General features: G+C 42.6%; 1 protein-coding gene across 1 annotated transcript in view; it reads left to right on the top strand.

Annotated features, from left to right (window-relative positions):
- Window positions 1-20,269, top strand: part of LOC108795126 (lymphocyte cytosolic protein 2-like) — a 41,364-nt gene that overhangs the window by 1,602 nt on the left and 19,493 nt on the right. Inside the window, exons 2-4 of the mRNA XM_018566318.1 lie at window positions 48-69; window positions 7,130-7,142; window positions 10,723-10,840. Of these exons, the coding sequence (XP_018421820.1) occupies window positions 10,794-10,840 (47 nt within the window). The 5' untranslated portion in view covers window positions 48-69; window positions 7,130-7,142; window positions 10,723-10,793. The remainder of the gene's footprint in view (window positions 1-47; window positions 70-7,129; window positions 7,143-10,722; window positions 10,841-20,269) is intronic.

Below are 20,269 nucleotides of genomic sequence, written 5' to 3'. Positions count from 1 at the left end.
TTAAAGTTTTTACTAATAATGCTTTTGAATGTTTTTCAACTTTGTAGGCCATTGGCACACAGTGAACTGGTAAGTAGTGTTTGCGATGTTTATTTCAATCTATTTGTAATGCTCACAGTGTAGTTGATTAATATATGGAGTAATTCTTTATAAATTAAAATGCATGTTTTGCCCAGGATATTTTATGTATTTGTTTACCCCAACCTTTATAGTGATATGCAGTAGATTCCAATTTTTAACCCTCCAGCTTTAACATTAAAGCATTGATTTGTCAGACAGTTTTAACTATATAGTATAATAAACACCACATTCACATCCTACAAACCTATATATTACTCTGCTAAACAACATGGATACTTTTTCACTAATAGTACAAAAATAGTATTTCCAGAGAAAATATCAGGCAAATGAAGCATATTTGCAAATATAATCTTTTACCTTGATCCTTTCTTTTTTTCTTTGAGTGATGAGAGCAACAAGGGTATGGACAATTCAGATTCACTCATAAATCCTTGTCATGAGCTGAGGTGGCTGTTGGTCATGGTTACATGGGTTTGTTACTTTTAGAGATGGCTATCTGATTACACTAGCGCAGTGGAGAATCTTAAAAAATAGAATCAGGTTTGAAAACAGATTAATAGATTGGTGTGGTTGCTCCCCATTGGTAGGTGTGGGCCCAATATTAGGCAAATTGTCCAAAGAAAAAACATTCTTCTCAATAGACCTTTGGGCTATCTTCATAAGAGTCTGATAGTTGTGGCTCTTGGAATTGGTTCTACTATTGGCAACTGGTAGACTGGCAGTATAAAACAAAGTACCAATTAGTTTTGACCAAAGTAAACATTAACTATTTACCAAATAATTACATAGGAGTGTAATATGCAGATAGGCCGGGCCTAGGCTTTTAACAACTTAGCAGACAGGACTAGATACACAGGTTTAAAGGAGAACTATGAGGTGAGTGCTTTTCACTCACCTCATAGTTCTAGCCGGCCTGTGACAATGAGACTGTCACAGATTGGCTCAGTAGATCGGGAGGTGAGCGAACACATACCGGCGTTCGCTCACCTCTCGATCCTGTCACAGCTCTCTGTCGTGACAGTGGAGGAGCTGGACTCCCCGCTCCGATCTGCCAGCGCTTACTGGCGGAACGGAAGGGGCGGGTGCAGCTGGCTCTGCCTCTTGATAGGCAGAGCCAGCTGTCAGTCACGCAGCCGGGGCGGATCCAGACATAATTGTCGGGATCCATTTCAGCTGCGGCGTCTCAGTATACTGCGAGCCGCAGCTCGCGGTATACTGAGCCTAGGGTGACGGGAGTACGCTAGTTTGTGTCCTCCCGTTACCCTAAGGAGAACTATGGGGAAAAGCCTTAACCCCATAGTTCTCCTTTAAACATATCAGTCAAAACACAAAGTCTTGTGTTAACATAAATAAAACTACTCGTCATGAAAGAATCATAGTGGCTGCCATTGCCTTGGGTCCTGAGTCACTAAACTAAAGCAAGTACAGGCATGCAAAATTCTAAACCTTATGTACAGTGACAGCTGCCACTTTTAAACGCCAGATTAGGGATTTCTGCTGCAGGAAAACACAAGTTTCTGATGCAGGAATCCCTAATCGCACCTAAACCTTCAGATTTGAATGGGGCCTTATTGTGTGTATGTTGGTGTCTTTAGTACCAAACCGAATATAGTTAAATTTTATTTTAACGTATGAAATTTGGCAAGCGGCCCCCATGAGAGAAAAAAAAATTGTTGAGTGGCCCCCGAGTGAATCGAGTTTGAGACCCCTGCTCTAGACCAAACAAGCATTTAACCTTTGCAGTGCAAGGGTAGAGAAAGGTTTTTTTTTTTTAAGTTTGAGCTGAAAGTGCACTTTGTTTTTGCTGACAATCTGTTCTATTTGCTGCCTTTCATTTGCTGCTGCATCATTTGAAAGCAAACAAAATTTAGACAGAAATCTGCCAAAAGAAAAGAAAACGTCAGGTAAAACTAAACCTAAACCTAGGAGTGCTGGGCTTGATTGTAGTAGGTAGCAAAAAAAGGGCATGGCTAGCTGAGCACTACCATGGGGGACATGTACTAATACCAATAAAAAAAATACTATTTAGCAAGGCCACACAATTTCCCTCCTCCGTGTGCTGCTGCATACCCTGTGTTGTGCAAGGGTAGGCACCCTATGGCTGTAGGTTTTTCCTCTTTAGCAAGGCCTCCTGTGTGGGAATCCATGCACTGTTAAATGTGGTTAAAATGTTTTTGCATCACCCCCTCGGTGTGAAGCATTTTGAGCTTTCTCTTTGATGGTGGGAATAGATCCCCTGATATTTTCCACTTGTGTTGGTGAGACGTCCCCCTTGAAGCCTTCCACCAATTTCCTCTTCCTCCTCACTGTGAGCACCCAAGTTCTCCTCACCACCAACACCCCAACAATGCTCCTCACCATCATCATCCTGACCCTCCTCCTAACTGCCTGCTCCCCAACCCTCCTCCTCGTGACCATTAGGACACCAACCCTCTTCCTATTCCTCCTTTGTATTCTGCTGCCTTCTGCTGAGGACAGGGATGGCCTTCTGTGCAAAGTAATGACAGCTGGTGTATGGCCTTCTGGACAAAATAATGGCAGATTAGTACCTCACACTATGGTGTAGCAGAGGACACAAATAAAAGCAAAAACCGTGTGTTAGACTAGAATGAAGATGCTGGGCGGGAAGATGATTTGGGGACATTTTTTTCTTCAGCTTCCAAAGCAGCACACAGAGGTATATGGATAGGCCCTGGGGATAGCAACCTGTTATTACAGCAAGCGTGTGTGATGGATCACAAATGCAAAGTAACTCTGAGGATGGCTCAGGTGGGGGATTCGCAGTCACACTCTGTATTGGATTGAGTGAGGTCGGAACCCCTAACACATCATGCACCACCACAGGTTGTAAATGGGATAATTAACAGACTGAATCCTCCCTCTGGACCTCAATTGTAATTTGTTGGGGTCTGTAGTTCGTGTAGCAATAGTTAGTCTCACCAATGCATGGACAATATAACAGATGTAGTAGATAATGTGGCAGCGTAGTTAAACAATATTCGGGGTATGATTCCCGTTCCAGCTCGAGGAAGTTACAGTCTCCTGCAACGCACAGCACACATTTACACCAGAATGCTAAGGTTGATGTTCCCAGTCGTACAGATTATAATGCGAACTGAACACTCCTAAGCAAAGTACTGTCTCTTTAACCCAATGGAGTAGTATGCAATGTAACTCAATGCAGTGTGCAGGTGGTACTTGCGGTTATTGTGGAATCTAAATACCCCTCAGGAGTTCGGGGATCAAGGTCCGGTGGTTGTGAGGATGTCCACGATCTCAATCCTCTGGAGGAGGACTACAAGGTTCAGGATGGCAGTGGTAAGAGACTAGTTGCTTGCTCGACGTTCTACCACGCTAGAACGCTGAGCAAGTGAGCCGTCTAGGTCTTTGTAGAAGAGACTGTGCTGGGGGTGGAGTCGCACGCAGAGGCCCTCCCGAACGTCTCTTAGCTACGTGACGCTTCTGGAGAGCCGGCCTGCTATGCCTGTCGTTCTCAACGCAGGATGTGTCTGAGGGCGGCGTCTGGAGGGAGGAGCCGTGGACGCAAGTTGGCCGGCATGTCTCCTAGCAACGAGACGCAGCTGTGTGGACGGACGGATCTCAAGTCCCTGACACAACCATACATTCCACGAAACTCTTCATAGCTAGTTCACAGGGACATGGCGGGATTAGCTGAAAAGGAGGAGGAAAAAGGCACAGGAGCAGCACTAGAAACCAGGGTGTCTGCTTTGAATCCTTGAATAGGAGGAGGAAAAGGGTACTGCTACATACCTGCTAAGAGCGTGAGATGATGAGGGCGGCCTCCCTTGCTTCTTTTGTTCCAACACCCACCTAATGGTGGACAGAGGGTGTAGGAACAGGAGAGGGGCACAAGTGCCTGATGAAGTAGATAAACCCAGAGTTGGAGTTGCAGGTGGCACTTGTGCAGAGCAGAGCCGCAGTCAGGCACAAGCTAGGTCACGATCAGACGGGCAGCGAGGTACAGAATAAGCAGGCAGAGGCAGGGTCGGGAACATGCAGGCAAAACAGTGCAGAATCAGTATGCAGAAGGAAGGTCCAGAACAAGCTAATGGTCAGGGGCAGGCAGCAATCAGCAGAGTCCAAGAACAAGCTGGCTCAATGTCAGGAAAAACAGGATCGGGAACACGGGAAGCAGTGTACAAGCTTAAGAACTCTAAGGAAAGGAAAGGTACAGAGCTCCTCCTTTAGGGCCTGTTCACACGACGTCCGTTTTGTGTGCTGACCGGATCCGTACGCTGCTGCACTCAAAATGCATCCCAATGTATCCCTATGTGTTTTATGGGCTACAGTTCTCACGTGCGCAGTCTGTTCAGGTTATGACAGAAAAATACTGCATGTCACATTTTGTACAGTCAGGAAACGGTCTGGAAACGCAAACGCGTCCAAAATGCGTCAAAAACGCATCAAAAACGCACTGCACTGCAACTAACATACTAACAGCCCCACTCCAGCAAAAAAAAATTTTTTTTTACTGGAACGCATCAAAAACGCGACCAAAACGTGGCAAAAACGCACTGCATCAGTCTGCAGATCCGCACCTGATCAGGACCTAATATCATGTGAACAGGCCCTAAATAGGCTGTCTGGCACCAATGTTCAAATGGGTGCGTACGCATGAGCGTGCGCGCATGATGCACACACATTTGCATGCATGCTCACAAGTATGCATGCAACCAGAATAGCGCACATGTGTTTGTGCATGGGCACGAAAATGTGCGGAATGAAGATCGGCAACCCTTCTCTCACAGGTACATTAGCAAGCCCAAATAAATAGCTACTATGCACCCATGAGGAGGAGGAAAGGGTGCATTAGCAGGCCCCAAAAAATAGGCTGCTTTGTGCCCTTGAGTATTTTGGCTGCCAACAAAAAGAAAGTAATTAATTTATCCCAAGCTTTAGACAGTCCTGGAATCCCAGGCACAATATTTAAAGGAATTTCTAATTTTATTGTTTCACTTTAAGCAATGTTAAAATCACTGCTCCTTTAAAAAAAACAAAAATTATTTGCTTTTTTTCATTTATATATGTCCCCCAGTGCAGTACCCGAATCCTCATACCTTTTTATGGCTAATAACTTGCATATAACCCTTCAAAAAGGGGACATTCGATTTTACGTGTTCTGGTCCCATACGCTTTCATTGAGTTCGAAGTTCGAGTTCAACCTTTTTCCATGTTCTAAAGTTCGAATTGAACTCAGGTGTGTTCGGCCCATCACTATAGAAGAGTACATTTTCCAATAGCTTTTAGATCTGTTGTGGTTGACTTGCACAAGTCAATTTTTGCCTATTACTGCTGGGTAAAAATCAGGTAGTGCCTCCAAAACTACCTATAAAAGACTGTTTTCCAAGATGTAATAAATTAGATTGAGGTGCTGCTACTGCATTTAAGCCACACAATAATGTAAAAGTAAATAAATCTATTACACATGTAAAATATGTGTTGCCAGAATATGGTGTTGCTGACAATGTCCATAAGAGTTTTACCACACCACAGCTTAAAGGCATCTCTTGAACATGTAAGTTAGAGAATTTGTCTTTTCCCCATGTCACATGAAAAGGAAAACCCAGTCCCTACTGTACAGTAATGTTATTATTATTTTTTTTGCATTGGTATGTTTCCCATGACAGTGACCAGCTCCTCATGCCCTTTGTTTGACAATTTCTTGCCCATTTGCCTTGAACATGGCCAAAATTTTAATTAGATTCATTTCCAATATACTTTAAAGGGGTTTGGACTTAACCTCGCAATTTCTGTACTTTGGGACTTTAGAACAATGGGTTAAGGAACGCCCTGAGAACCGAGCCCAGACACATTCACTGATCACTATTCTTTGGTGACCCTGGATCACTACTCACAAGTCTGCACAGCCCACCATAGACCCTACACAGCCCACCCAAGAGCCCGCACAGCCCACCCGAGACTCTGCACAGCCCACCCGAGACACTGCACAGCCCACCTGAGAGACCGCACATTCAACCCAAGAGCCCTGCACAGCCCACCTGAGACCCTGCACAGCCCACCTGGGACCCTCCACAGCCCACCTGAGACCCTGTGGCCATCAGATCACCACCCTGGAGAAACACAGAGTATGTAGCTTCATATTATTTTGCATTGCTTTATAATGTATTGCTGGGATTTGTAGTCCCATATTGCTGGTGGTATTTTGCATTGCTGTATATTTTATTACTGGGATTTGTGGTCCACTATAGCCAATGTCATTCTATATTGCTGGGATTTGCAGTCCTCAATAGCTGATGCTATTCTGCTTTGCTGTATAATGTATTGCTGGGATTTGTAGTCACTTTACAGCTTGGAGTCAGTGGGGAAATTACAAGGGTCACAGTGGTTGCAGCTGTGACCGGGTCCTGGCACTCCACCACTGCCCTAAAATCATTAGTCTGTATTGTTTTAGAAAAACTGTCACATGAAAATAAAAAAAAAGTATTGGTAATTGGTATCGGGAAGTACTTGAGGATAAGCATCGGTACTTGTACTCAGTCTGGAAAGAATGGTATCGGTGCAGCCCTAGATAGCAGTTTAAATGTGTTTTGATATTCCGCTTCCTGCTCCTTTTGCATTTAATACTATATTATAAATTAACAAAAAAGATCTGCGCCAGTGATGATACAAAAAAAGGTGAAAAAGAGCTACTAAGCACTAAAATTATATCATGATCAATGATATAATACAAAATATAATACAAAATAATACAATATTTCACTGTTTATATTTAATTGTTTCTTCAGCTCAGCACATTATTGCATATACAATACTATATTATACCCTACAAATCTGTACATCTTTAGAAAGGTCAGGAAGTTTACAGATTTGATTGTTCAATGATTTAGTTGGTTTCCAGAAATAAAAGCAGGAGAATGGGTAGTAATAATAACCGTGAAGTTTGTTTAGATAAGGTAAGACAGTCTTTAATGATTTTACAGTAATTTGTGACATTTGTAATGAATTAACAAAATTGCCATTTTCATAACCTACTTTTACAATCCGTTTTCACACTATTTTTTTGCAGGGTGAAGAAGATGGTACGTGCAAATCACTTTAATATATTGTATACTTATTTATGTCTATGTTATAAGTAAAATCTGTATCTGTGTAAAGACAAAAAGGTAAGTTTTCTTCAATCCTGATCAGAAATGTTTAGTGGTTATATAAAATTATTTTTTTTTCAAAACCATTATTATTTCCCTTAAGGCTTTTTCTGTTTAACAAATAATTTTGCAAATGCTTACAGCTTGTATGATTTTGTTTTTGGGGAGATTCTTGGGACTCAATACACTACAGCAACAGACAAGGCTGATTTTTCTTTGTACACACACAAACTTTGGCGCCCAAATCGGCATCCCTCTTTTATGGGGAACATTTACTTTTTATTGGTCCTAACCTGGTTTATGATACTGTGTGTCTAATGGTAAATGTGGCCCTTACCAAAAGTAAAGTTACAGGGGGTTATGCACAAAGCTGCCGAAGGCCGTGTGCATAACCGAGCCTAAGTGAAGTGAGCCGAACGACGTTCGACAATTCACTCCGGCTCAGTACGGCTGATTTACGGCTGTACTTTTTATTTATCGAAGTGCAGCCGAAGGCAGATGATGTACGGCTGATTTCAGCCTGTGGGTTTTTTTTATGTATCAGTATTAGTGCCTGCGTTCCGGTCCAGTGCAATCTACAAAAATTTACATCAAAGCAACGCCCCCCCGCCCTTGAACTCAGGGAGCCGACCGGCTTGCGTTCCAGAGGCCAAACGCTCTGGAAGGCAGCCTTTGTGGTGTGAGCCGACCCTTAGGCTAGGTTCACATATCGGTGATCGTGCACGGCCCCATTTATTTCAATAGGGGTTATATTTGTGTGGCAATCGCTGAAAAAAGGTACATGTACTTGTGCGTGATTGCCTGGCGTGACTGGGGGTGCCATTAGAAAATAATGGCACTGCCAGCACGATCGGCGGTGCTGTGCAATTCCGTGTCCGCGCGGTTTTATGCACAATTGCCGCGCGGTCACGGATCGCTTTAGTGTGAACCTAGCCTGAGCTCATCACTGGCTCTCAGAATCACATTTCCTCATTTACAGCACTGCTTCTGTATAGATTTATTTAAAAAAATAATGATCTGTGTTTTTAGTCACAAATCATAACATATTATAGAACATGAATATAAAGTGGCAAATATGTGATACTTCAATAGAGGTCTATGTGTCTTTTTTTATACAAGAAAATATTTTTCTTGTCTTGGAAGCTGCAGGTTTGCGTTGCATGCAATCATGCAATTAAGTCTGCAATCTATCAGGACACCCAGAGCCATATGTATCATTCATTTATCCAATTTTGGGACCAATGTTGTATAATATAAATATGTAATTTAGCCCCAAAGTTCTTAACCTTACATTTATCAACATTAAAACTCATTTGTCATGCAGTTGCTTAAGCTTTCTGTAATCAGTAAATGTAGAAATATACTGTATTTGTCTTCTGTATGTGGATTTAATCAGCGCTACACTGCATTTTTTTTTGTCTGCATGGCTTTGCAATTGATCAGTGGATTATATACTGCTCTGCAATCAATAGTGACAAGCGGTTTTGAATATTATCGCTCATATTCTTCAGATACTTACAATTATATATTCATCTCAGGACATCTTTGTTGTTCTCTTTTCCAATTAGAATGATAGGGCTTCGCATCAAACATTTATTGCTGCTTAGTGGGGATGTTCCTCTCCGGAGGTTTTCTGGTTATAAATCTGACCTTGAATATTAACAAGCCAACAGGGGCTATTTTAAGTGGATGTTATAATATTATGTTTGACAATTTCTGGAGTTGATTGAGACTGCCATTTTCTGGGTCTACATATATGCTCTTTGTACAAGTTTTTTTTATAAAATATGCTTGTATTGTATATGTGTCATTTAATTTTGGGTAAATATTTAACATTAAACATTTTTAAACTAGCCAGTAAAATAATCTACTGTTTGGTAGGTCCCATTCTAGTATCATTTTTTGATTACCATATAATATATTTCTTTAAAGAAAATCTGCACAGATGCCACCTTTTACTGTTCTCTTCCTCTGTCATGCTAATTTGTAATATGCTCTACATTGTTCTACATTTAAAATTAACTCCAGACATTGTTTAGTTTTCAATAGAGTAAGGGAGAGTAAAAATTACTATCAAGTATTTTTCCCTGGCACTGCAGGTTGGAGCACTGGATCCCAAAAATATATTAGATTTCCCTTTTGGTTTTATAATCTTTAATGGGGATAACACTCTACTGAGTAAGACATCTCCTGATACATTAAAAAAAGCCAGAAGCGAGTTTTTTGGACAAAAGAAGAAGAATTGTTGAAATTATCCAAATAAAATAACCTAATTTATCATATAATAAGCGCTATCATGTTTTAAGGGCCTCCATATGCCCCCTTCATCAGGGATACAAAAAGTACAAAACAGTAAAATATTTTATATAATGATAAACTTTAAAAATGGCATTTATTTGAAATTCCTAAAATTTGCCTCTAAACACAGTAAAATGTATTAAAATATGTATCTAAAAGAGGATTTAAGTGAAATGATGTGCAATAATTTAAACAGTCTAAACATCTAGTAAATATGAGATTAAATCCATCAAGAGTAGAATTGTATGTGGTTCCAAATTGTTATGTTGGGACAAAACCCATTTTAAATACTTCTAGAACCTTCCCATGAACCTCTTTCCTAATAGAGCAGAACCCTTTTTATTCAAGTGCAAACCAAATTAGGCATATAGATTGCAAACCGATGAAAAGTCAACCCTGTGCTCTAGAAACCCTTGAAATCCTTTTTTTTTAGCACCAAGACTTTAGCAGCTACTGAAGCTGCCACTGTCTTTTCTATGTTGCAGAGGGAAAGGTCATATTCCAGAATATACAGCTCTTGTGGTTCTGCCCTTCAGTTTAAAGCCTAGTGACTTTCAAGGACCAGGAGCATTGTTAGGACCAGGAGCATTGTTAGGATTTCAAAGTTTAACAGTAACCACATAGGTACTTCATTTTGTTGCGTAAGGACTAGGGATGTTCAGATACCAAGTATCGTACTCAGTACAAGTACAAGTGGAGATACTTTTCCAACTCCAAGACTAGACTAGAGAAAAACTCTAAAGTTAGGAGGCAGCTGTCATTTTTAAGGAGCATACGGAGTTCATGGGATTTGTGCATCCGTTTTATTGTATGATTTTTTTTTTTGCGAAATATATATAAGGAATGCACCGATACCATTTGTCCAAGTACTCGTACAAGTACTTGTCGAAGTACTCACATCTACAAGTACTGATACATTTTTGATTATTATCATGTGACAGTTTTTCTAAAACAATACAGACTAATGATTTCAGGACAGTGGTGGAGTCCCAGAGCCAGGCACCAGCTGCAACCGCTGCAACCCTGGTAGTTCATGTGAAAAGGCCAAGTATCGGCACTAGTATCGGAACATCCCTAATAAGGACAATAAATATCTGCTTTTTTACTTCTTGAAAGCATGATTTGAAATGTCTTCTCTATGTCATTCTGCACAGCATAATTTACAGCAGTTTCTAATTTAAATATCTGTATGTTTTTTTTGTTTGATGCCTTGCAGGACTCCAGAAACTATATCCTCACACTCCATATTCTTCAAACACCTTCCCTTCTACATCACCAAAACCCTCAATGAGGAGCATTACTTCAGGATCCAGTACTTTGCCTGCTACAGATTTGTATGTATTCATTTAATTATATACTACATAATGTGCAATTTAAAAAAAATCTTTCAAGCCCATCTCCAGGCAAATAACAACCAACTGTACTCCCCTTCCCCCTTCCAACCCAACTCGTGCATTTTTTTTCTTTCTTACCTTGTGAATATATATATATACTCACTTAAATCAGCTGTTCAGGTCCCTTGGTGAGTACCAGTACTCCCAGGTGGTGGGGGACTGCTAATCCAGCAATTTAGATCTGGCTGCACGGGGCAGTCCCTATATAATGATGTAGGTGCTGCAAACTCCTCTTCTGGATCCTGAGAGGACCTTGTCACTGGGCAGCTCATGGGAAGTGTCTACATCACAAGGGTAGTGGTGTGGACACCCAAAGAAGGACCCCACCTCCTGTAAACATAAAAAAGAGAGAAGACTGGAGCATCATCATGTGAGGTGAGTAAAAATGGCATTTAGATTTAGGGCTTGTTTGTAGTGCCAGTGAGGAGGGTTGCAGGTGGGAGGGGGGTTAATATTTGCCTGGAGTTGAATAACTTGCTGTCAAAGGAAAACTATGGGGTTAAGGCTTTTCCCCATAGTTCTCCTTAGGGTAGCGGGAGGACACAAACTAGCATCCTCCCGTCACCCTAGGCTCAGTAGGGCTACAGCTCGCGGTATACTAAGACGCCGCAGTATACCGCGAGCTACTGCTCGCAGTATACTACGCTGCAGCTGAAGCGGATACCGACAATTATATCTGGATCCGCCCAGCTGCGTGACTGACTGCTGGCTCTGGCTATCTAGAGGCAGAGCCAGCTGTACCCGCCCCCTCCACCGTCCGTTCCGCCAGTCAGCGCTGGAGGATTGGAGCGGGCAGGGGGGAATTCAGTCCCTCCCCTGTCACGGCAGAGAGCCGTGACAGGATCGAGAAGTGAGCGAACGCCGGTATGTGTTCGCTCACCTCCCGATCTTCTGAGCCGATCTGTGACAGTCTCATTGTCACAGGTCGGCTAGAACTATGAGGTGAGTGAAAAGCACTCACCTCATAGTTCTCCTTTAAGCATGCATTTTGTCAATAACAAAGTGGTACTGGGATATAATGGTTTTTCCCTACAACCGGTACTGGCATATAATGGTTTTTCCCTACAACCTGCATCTGCAGGGTTTCTGCTAGAAATAGAAAAGTAGTTGTGCTGGCTTTATAACACAGCAACATAGATTAGTTTTCTGAAGTGAGCATTATATTTATGGCCAGAGAAAAACACAAATTTTAACACTCTTTTTAAAGGTGATAGGAGTAGAACAAGAGAATTTAGTAAAAATGATTTATTTTATAATAAAATAAAAATATTGTTGATGAACTGTATGTGTTGAGCTTTGTAATGCCAAAGTGCATTACTGCATGCTCAGTAACACATGTTATGCATTAATGTTCATTGCTGCATGACAGCACATTCATTTTAAATGGGTTGGCAATAAACCAAAAAAGACCTAAATATTCTCCTACACCCCAACACACAGGTGGTTCATGTCTCTGCAGTGTGGTGCAGTAACATTTGAATCAGTTGTTGGGAGTTTGGGTTGTGCATTGGGGTTGCTCTTCAAAATGAATGGTACTAAAATGCACTTTAGTATATGTATTACCATGTTTGCACTAATACACAGTAAAAATGCACATTACCACAATGAAAATATGAAAATCCTGACCTAACAGTGGAATAAAATACATTTATTAGAAAAATGTACAGTGATTTCTAAGAATACCAATGTGTCCCCTGCATTCTCGATTTCTCAGGTCTATTATTTTATAGGATCTTGTTTGGGCTGCAGTTAATGCCAGGACAAGGTTCTCAAGTACTTTATATGAAAATGCAAAAGAAAAACTGTCACCATGGTGGAGTAATGGAACTCAGATGACGGCTTTCAAGCAAGCACGGGACCGCAGGCAGCCTAATTTATTTGATCATTTAAAGAGCCAGTATCTGCGCTATGTATTGGGGCATTTTCACAAGTACAAGTACTCGTGAAAATGCCCAGTATTGGCACTGATACCGATACTAGTATCGATACCGATACTACATGCCTACTAATAATACTTTTTTTCTGGGTAGCTCTATTAACACAAATACATGATGCATTGGCTTTGCAATATAAATTTACTTTACTCTCTCATATTGCACACATTCCAGTTTAAATCCAGTCCCTTGTACATTTATCTATGTCAATTCACTTTCAAATATTTACTTTGATGCATAAATTTATGCACTATCTCCGAAAATCACTTAAACATGCTTCTCTGTATCAATGCACTATATGTTCCTATAAAGCCTGAATTAAAGTCCATTGCATGAATGCAACGCATCTACCTACATCCACCCATTAATCCTACCTATCCACTGTTTCTTCTGAAAGCGTCCCTCAACTGCCTCTGGTAACTCCTAATGATGCCTGACATTAGCAGTTCTACATATAATCCATGTCTAACCCCAAACAACTTCAGTGGTTCTTAGTAGGGTTGCACAGATACCAAGTACAGTACTCGGTACAAGTACGAGTACATGTACCGATACTTTTGAGCTCCAAGACTACACTAGAGAAAAATTCAAAAATTAGGAGGCAGCTGTCATTTGTAAGGAGCACACGGAGCTCCTGGGATTTGTACATCTCTGTTTTAATGTATGATTTTGTTTTTATAAATATAAATAAAGGGATGCACAGATACCAGTTTTGCGAGTACGAGTACTGGTACTTGCCGAGTACTTACAAGTACGAGTACTGATACATTTTTGTTTATTGTCATGTGACAGTTTTTTCTAAAACAATACAGACTAATGATTTCAGGACAGTGGTGGAGTGCCAGAGCCCGGTCCCAGCTGCAACCACTGCAACCCTGGTAGTTCACATGAAAATGCCAAGTATCTGCACTGGTACTCGAAAAGTATCTGTGCATCCCTAGTTCTTACGCTCCTTTCAAATGGTTGATCTGATCTGGTCTGCCTGACAGTTTTTCAGGCAGATCTGATCTGAAGCTTAATGTTAGTCTGTGGGCAGCTGGATAGAAACAGACATGCATCCATTTAAATCTGATTACCCCGACTTCGTCCAGGTTCGGGAAAACCAAATGGAACAGAGCCTTGTTTTGGCGTACACGATCGCGACGGATCGAGGGTAATTTGATGGAAATGTACACATGCCCATTTACATCCAACTCCCTATAGACGTAACATGGGTCTGGTAAGTTCATTTTTTTTCCTCCATCGAACGATCGAAACTGACAGGTGCCTATGTAAAAGAAGGATTAGGAATCAGACTGGTTGCATTAGCAGCCCTGGGACTTCTGGTGAATACAAAAGGTAAAGGATTCACTAGGCAAGGCAATGGTTCAGATCCATTTAAATGCTATATCATTGTATGTACAGCATAAGCTTCGGAGTAGCAAGCACCAAGCAAATGTTAGATACTGCAGATAACCTTTCTGACAGCACTCACCTCCTTGAGCATGTGAAAGACAGTTTTAAAACAGCCTGGATACTTACCCGTCCACTACTGGCCCACGTCTACTTCCAGCTCTCTCCCCTCACAGTGGCAGCTTGCATCCTGGTTGCCAGGCAACTGGACACTATGCAACTCTGCTCAGCTAGCATCCTAGTTGCTGGGTAACAGGACACAGTCTACTCAGTGTTTACTAGACATGTGCGATTTGTTTTGTTACGAATCGAAATTCGTACGAATTTTCCTGAAATTCGTAAGCATCCGAAAACCGAATTGCAGTTTCCGAATTATATCCGAAATACGAAATTCCGTTAACGAATTTCGGATCCGAAATTCTTTGAAACAGGAACTAATATTACCCCTGTAAATGAGGTTGAACAACATGACAAGATTTTTTTTAATACCAAATACGGATCCGCTGCTGCTGAGGGTTGCATTACAATACACAGGCAGGAAATACGAAATTCCGTTGACGGAATTTCGTTCTGTTACAAAAATTTGTTATATTGAAGTTAAAAAGCAAAGTACATTTGTTAATATACTGGAGTTGATGGTAGTTTTTTTTTAATACGAAATTCGGATCCGGAATGCGTTAACGGGATTCGTATTTCGTTTGGTTGACTAATCAGAGGTTTTCTCTTCTGCTGCTGAGAGTTGCATTACAATACACTGAATACAGGCAGGAAATACGAAATTCCGTTGACGTATTTTCGTTCCGTTACGATCATTCGTTATATTGAAGTTAAAAAGCAAAGTACATTTGTTAATATATTGGAGTTGATGGTAGTTTTTTTTTAATCCGAAATACGAAATTCGGATACGGAATTCGTATTTCGGATAAAAAAACAACTACCACATCGACTCCAATATTAACAAAGGTATTTTTGCCTATTAACTTCATCATAACGAATGTTCGTACAGTTACGAAAATGTGCCGAAACTAACGAAAATTCGTATTTCGTACGAATCCGAATTGAGTTTCGGACACGAATTACGAAATACGAAATAACGGATATTCCGAAACGGAACACATTTTTTGACGGCGCACAAGTCTAGTGTTTACTCGCTTCTGCCCTGTACTTTTCCCAGCTTTCTTGTCAGTTACTGGTAAATGAGTCTGGTCACATATTCCCTAGCTCTGAGACTCACCCCGAGTGCAGGATGTATCTTATTTATACCTCATCAGCTTTTGCCTCTGTGCTTGTGAGCAGTGGCGGAACTACCAGGGTCGCAGAGGTCGCGGCCGCGACCGGGCCCTGGAGTTCGGCCACTTGGAGGGGGCCCAGGACAGGAGGGAGGGGGCACTGGTGACCGCTGATTACCAGTCCCGGGACCTCTTCCTCCCGTCCTGGGCCCTACATGCTTCACGCTGCTCCCCTCATCTTGTTCCGGGCGCAGCGTGAAGCATCAGCCAGCCGGGCAGCAGCCAATGGGAGGGAGCGGTGTAATCCCCGCCCCCTCATCACACAGAACTGCCGCCGAGTGCTGAGTGCTGCGTACACGAAGGGGGAGACCGAGACAGGGAGCTGGAAGTATCAACAAAGGTGACATGGGGTCGCTGGGGACATGAAGGGGGAGATGAAAGAGGACAGTGTTTTTTTTTTATTTCCTTGTCTAATTTTGTTTAAAAAAAAATAAATCTAATTTGTGTCTTCTTGGGGGGGGGGGGGGGGGGCCCTTCATGGGATTCTTGCATGGGGCCCTGAGGTCACTAGTTACGCCACTGCTTGTAAATGAGTTTCGTGCTGATCAAGTGCACCTTTTAAGGTTGTTTGTTCCTGTTGCTGACCTCTGCTACATTCAAGCATACCTCCACTATCTGCCACCTGCTTTGACCTTTGCTATGCTCATGGATGTCTCTACTGTTTGCTGCCTGCCCTGACCTTTGCTACATTCACAGATATGCTTACTGTCTGCCCTGACCTTTGCTACAGTTAGAGATATGCTTACTGTTTTCTGCCAATTCTAACATTTGCTAGATCCACAGTTTACTCTTACTCTCTGTCACCCATTCTTTCTCCACTGGAGTGCCCTCCATCTTGTTTTCTCCATTACTGTATGGTACATCTTCGTTTTGTTTATCAAGTCCTATGGACAACCTAGTACCAGTAGGGCTGCTTGCCTAAAAGCAAGGAGGGCAACTAAACGTGAAGCTACACTCATCCACTATTTACCATGACTGAAGTGTCTGAGTTCGGACCTTACAAAAATCTTCTTGCAAGACAAGACTGCTAGCTCAGAGACCCTCATGGCAAAAGTGATAGCACAGGCCACCTGATAGATACAGCCATAAGAAGGACCTCCGACTATGGCTCAAATGGCAACCTTTCTAGAACATAAATTACCAAATTAACCACTTGCTGACCGGGGTGTTTATACCCCCTTCCTGTCCAGGCCATTTTTCAGTATTCAGCGCTGCGGTACTTTGACTGACATTTATTCCGTCATGCAACGCTGTACTGAAATGAATTTTATACCATTTTTTGGGGACAGATAGAGCTTTCTTTTGGTGGTATTTAATCACCACTATGGGGTTTTTTTTTTACTATATAATGAAAAAAAGTACCTAAAATTTTTGAAAAAAAACCTGTTCTATGTTATGTTATAAAACATTTATTATTACCCAATTTTTTGGTAAAATATAAAAGACGGGGTCACGTCAGGTAAATAGACACCAAACATGTCAAGCTTTAAAATTGTGCGCACCCGCTAAATCGCAAAAAACTACCATACCCAAAATTGACCATAGCCGACGCTTTAAAATTTAAATGTTTTAATTTTTTTTATTGCTTTGATATGGGACTTTACATTTTTCAATTTTTTTTGTAACTTCAATTTTTTAAAAACTGTTTTTTCCACTTAACTTTATTGATATCACATAGGGAGCAAACAAGCTCCCTATGTGATAGCCAATTTGCAGTGACAGGTCCTCTTTATGGAGACATTAGGGGTCTTTAAGACCCCTAATGTCACCTAGGGACCCCCAGAGAAGCTGATGAAGCAAACACCTGCTTCACCAGCTTCTCTCCGGTTTCTCTACCGGAGAGTGACACTGAATGCAGGCAGTGATGTAACTGACACATCACTGCCTGCATTCCGACGAGTAGGAGGAGATTTGACGCCTGAACGCTTGGATGTAAACAGCCATCGCTGGCTGTTTACATAGAAAGCTGATTTCCCGTTCGTGCGCGGCACGAGCGGGACGGGAAGGACCTCTAAAGATGCCCACCCGCTCTTAAGAAGCCGCTGTCCGGCCGTTTAATTACAACGGCCGGACAGCAGGTGGTTAAGGTATTATGGGGCCACCAGGGGAGTCTTAATGAGGGGGATAATGTAAGTGATCCTCTGGATGAAGGTAAGGGCCAAGAAATGAGAGACCAAGGACCATTAAAAAATATCCAAGGCTAATATACAGTATGTCTCTTAATGTCAGCCAGCAATCCATACCTGACTGTAGATAGCTCACAACTCAAGCTTTGGAGAAGGTTCTTGGGTTAAGTCTGGTAGACTCATACCACCTGAAGAAGACCTTCCATGTACCATGATACACCTTGCGACAAGAGTTCTTACTAGTCCTCAGCATTGTAAAAATTATTTCCTCTTGGAGACTACTCTCTCTCAGCACCTGTGATTCAATAGCCATGCCATTAAAGCCATTGACTTTGAAGTAGAATGCAGAATTGAACCTCAAGAGAGACAGTCTGGTTGGGAAGATAGCAGCCATGGGGTGTCTGTAACCTAACAAACAAGCAACAGGCACTTCTTGGCCAACTCAAAGCTATGAGAATGTTAAGAATTCCTTTGAATATGATCCTCTGCACGAGGCATAGGGAAGCTTCTGTGGAGGAATCATGTATATTAGGGTATGTTACATCCATGGAGCGGTCGGAGCATCTTCTGATGGGGAAGTAACCAAAAGCCACCACAGCAAAGATATCATGGTCTGGAGCAGAAGGCAAATCTCCCTGTCCAGGGAGACAGAGGATCTTTCCCACTAGCAGCTTAGTGAGAGCATAATGTTTGGGGAATTTAGCAGGACCGCAGGCTTCACAGCAGCAAAATAACATCTTCCATGACATAAAGGAAAAACAATCTGCTTTCTTCAGCACTAAACAAACCGACACCTTTTGCTAGAAAGACTGTGTCCTGCGGTTCTGCTAAATTCCCCAATCATCACACTATCATCAAGGATGCTGCTGGTGGAAAAGACAGATATTTTTGAGACAGATATTTTTGCTCTATTCTGGACTTAAACGGCTTGTGCACACATGAGAAGTTTTAAAATCCCAGGACTTTGGGATGTCTCCCCAGCAGGGTTCTGCAGACTCTTAGTTACCAGTCTGTCTACACAACCTCCTTACTAATTCTCACCTGCTCTCTACAGATTCCTGTCTTTTAAACACTTTCTCCACAGTGGTTTTTCCCTTATCCCAATGATAGCACTGCAAGTGGGTGTTCCTGGTCCAGGCACACACATGCCTGATTTACTTAGTCCATCTTCCCCCTTGGATAAAACAACGTATGCATGCCCTGCCTGGGTTGAAGAGTGTGCACCGTAGTTGCATCACATGACCACTATCAACCCCTATTGCCATGAGAATACGCAACAGGTCAGGCAAAAAGATGCCATGCAGTGCTTGAGCTGGTTTGTCTAGGGGACAGGAGCCACACCGGGGTAGAGATTCTGTCAGCTCTGCAGGGGCAGGCCCAGAGGTGGTTAACACTATGCCAGCTTGAGCCAGGAATGGTTGTATGCGACAATGGTAGCAACCTTCTCTCCGCCCTATGCCTGGGAAAGTTGACGCATGTACCATGCTTGGCATGCGTCATCAATTTAGTGGTGCAGCGTTTCTTAACCAGGTACCCTGGGCTGCAAGATCTTCTGAGGCAGACCAGAAAGTAGCCGTGGGTGGAGTTTGCTCATGGCGGCGGATGGCAGCACACCTCGTTAGCTCCCACACATCAGGCCGGGCATCTCATCATAACGCCCTTTCAGTGCCATACCCGCTTCGCTATGGGACCCACCGGTAAGAAAAAGTCCTCGGGCTCCAAACTAACACTGGTCCGACCACCCAAACTCGACATTGGGACTTTTTTTTCAGGGCTCCCAAGATCCACAGACTCGGCAGCAGGGAGGCAACATGGCGACCGCACGAGCTGACCCCTCCACTTCCGCCTCCCCAGTCCCTGCTATTTCGCAGCCAGCCTATTCCCCTGCATCTTCCAGACATGTGCCTACTTCTTCAGATGAGGACCCAGAAGAGCACAAGTTCAACTGTGCCCTGGCACACTTACCCACAAAACTGGATATGGAGGCTCTCTTCTCACACTTCACAAGCGTGACATGTTGGATCTGCACAAAGCCATTCAAAGCTTCCACCGCAGGGTTGATGCAATTGATGACTAGACTGCTACTCACCGCTCGGCAGTAGAAGAGCTCCAGTCCCTTACAGCTCATCATCATCAACAACTCCAAACTATATATTTTCACGTGGATGACCTGGAGGACAGGAGCCAGCGAAACAAAATTAGAATCTGTGGCATCCCTTAAGCAACCGGCTTCTCTGATATGGAACATTCAGTGAGAGGTATCCTCAATACCTTTCTGGATCGCACAGTGACAAACACCATGGAAATTGACCGAGTACACCCGGTCCCAGGCTACTGCAATCCCTCCATGACTCGGGATGTCCTTTGCAGGATCCACTTTTTCAAACAGAAAGAGGCAATCATGGAAAAGGTGAGAAAAAAGATCCCTGGACTTTGACGGTGCAGAGATCACTTTATATCCTGACCTCTCTGAACGCACCTTGGCCAGAAGAAGAGCTCTTCGTCCACTAACGAAACTTCCTTACCGATGGGGTTATCCCTTCCACAGTGGCGGACCTATGGAACAATGGGCACTGGTGCAAGATTCCCCCCCCCCCCCCCCCCTCACAACCACACACACACACACAC

This window comes from Nanorana parkeri, unplaced genomic scaffold, assembly GCF_000935625.1.
Source record: "Nanorana parkeri isolate BGI_ZX_2015 unplaced genomic scaffold, ASM93562v1 scaffold936, whole genome shotgun sequence".
NCBI classification, from domain to species: Eukaryota; Metazoa; Chordata; class Amphibia; order Anura; family Dicroglossidae; genus Nanorana; species Nanorana parkeri.
This window is presented reverse-complemented; position numbering and strand designations above follow the sequence as displayed.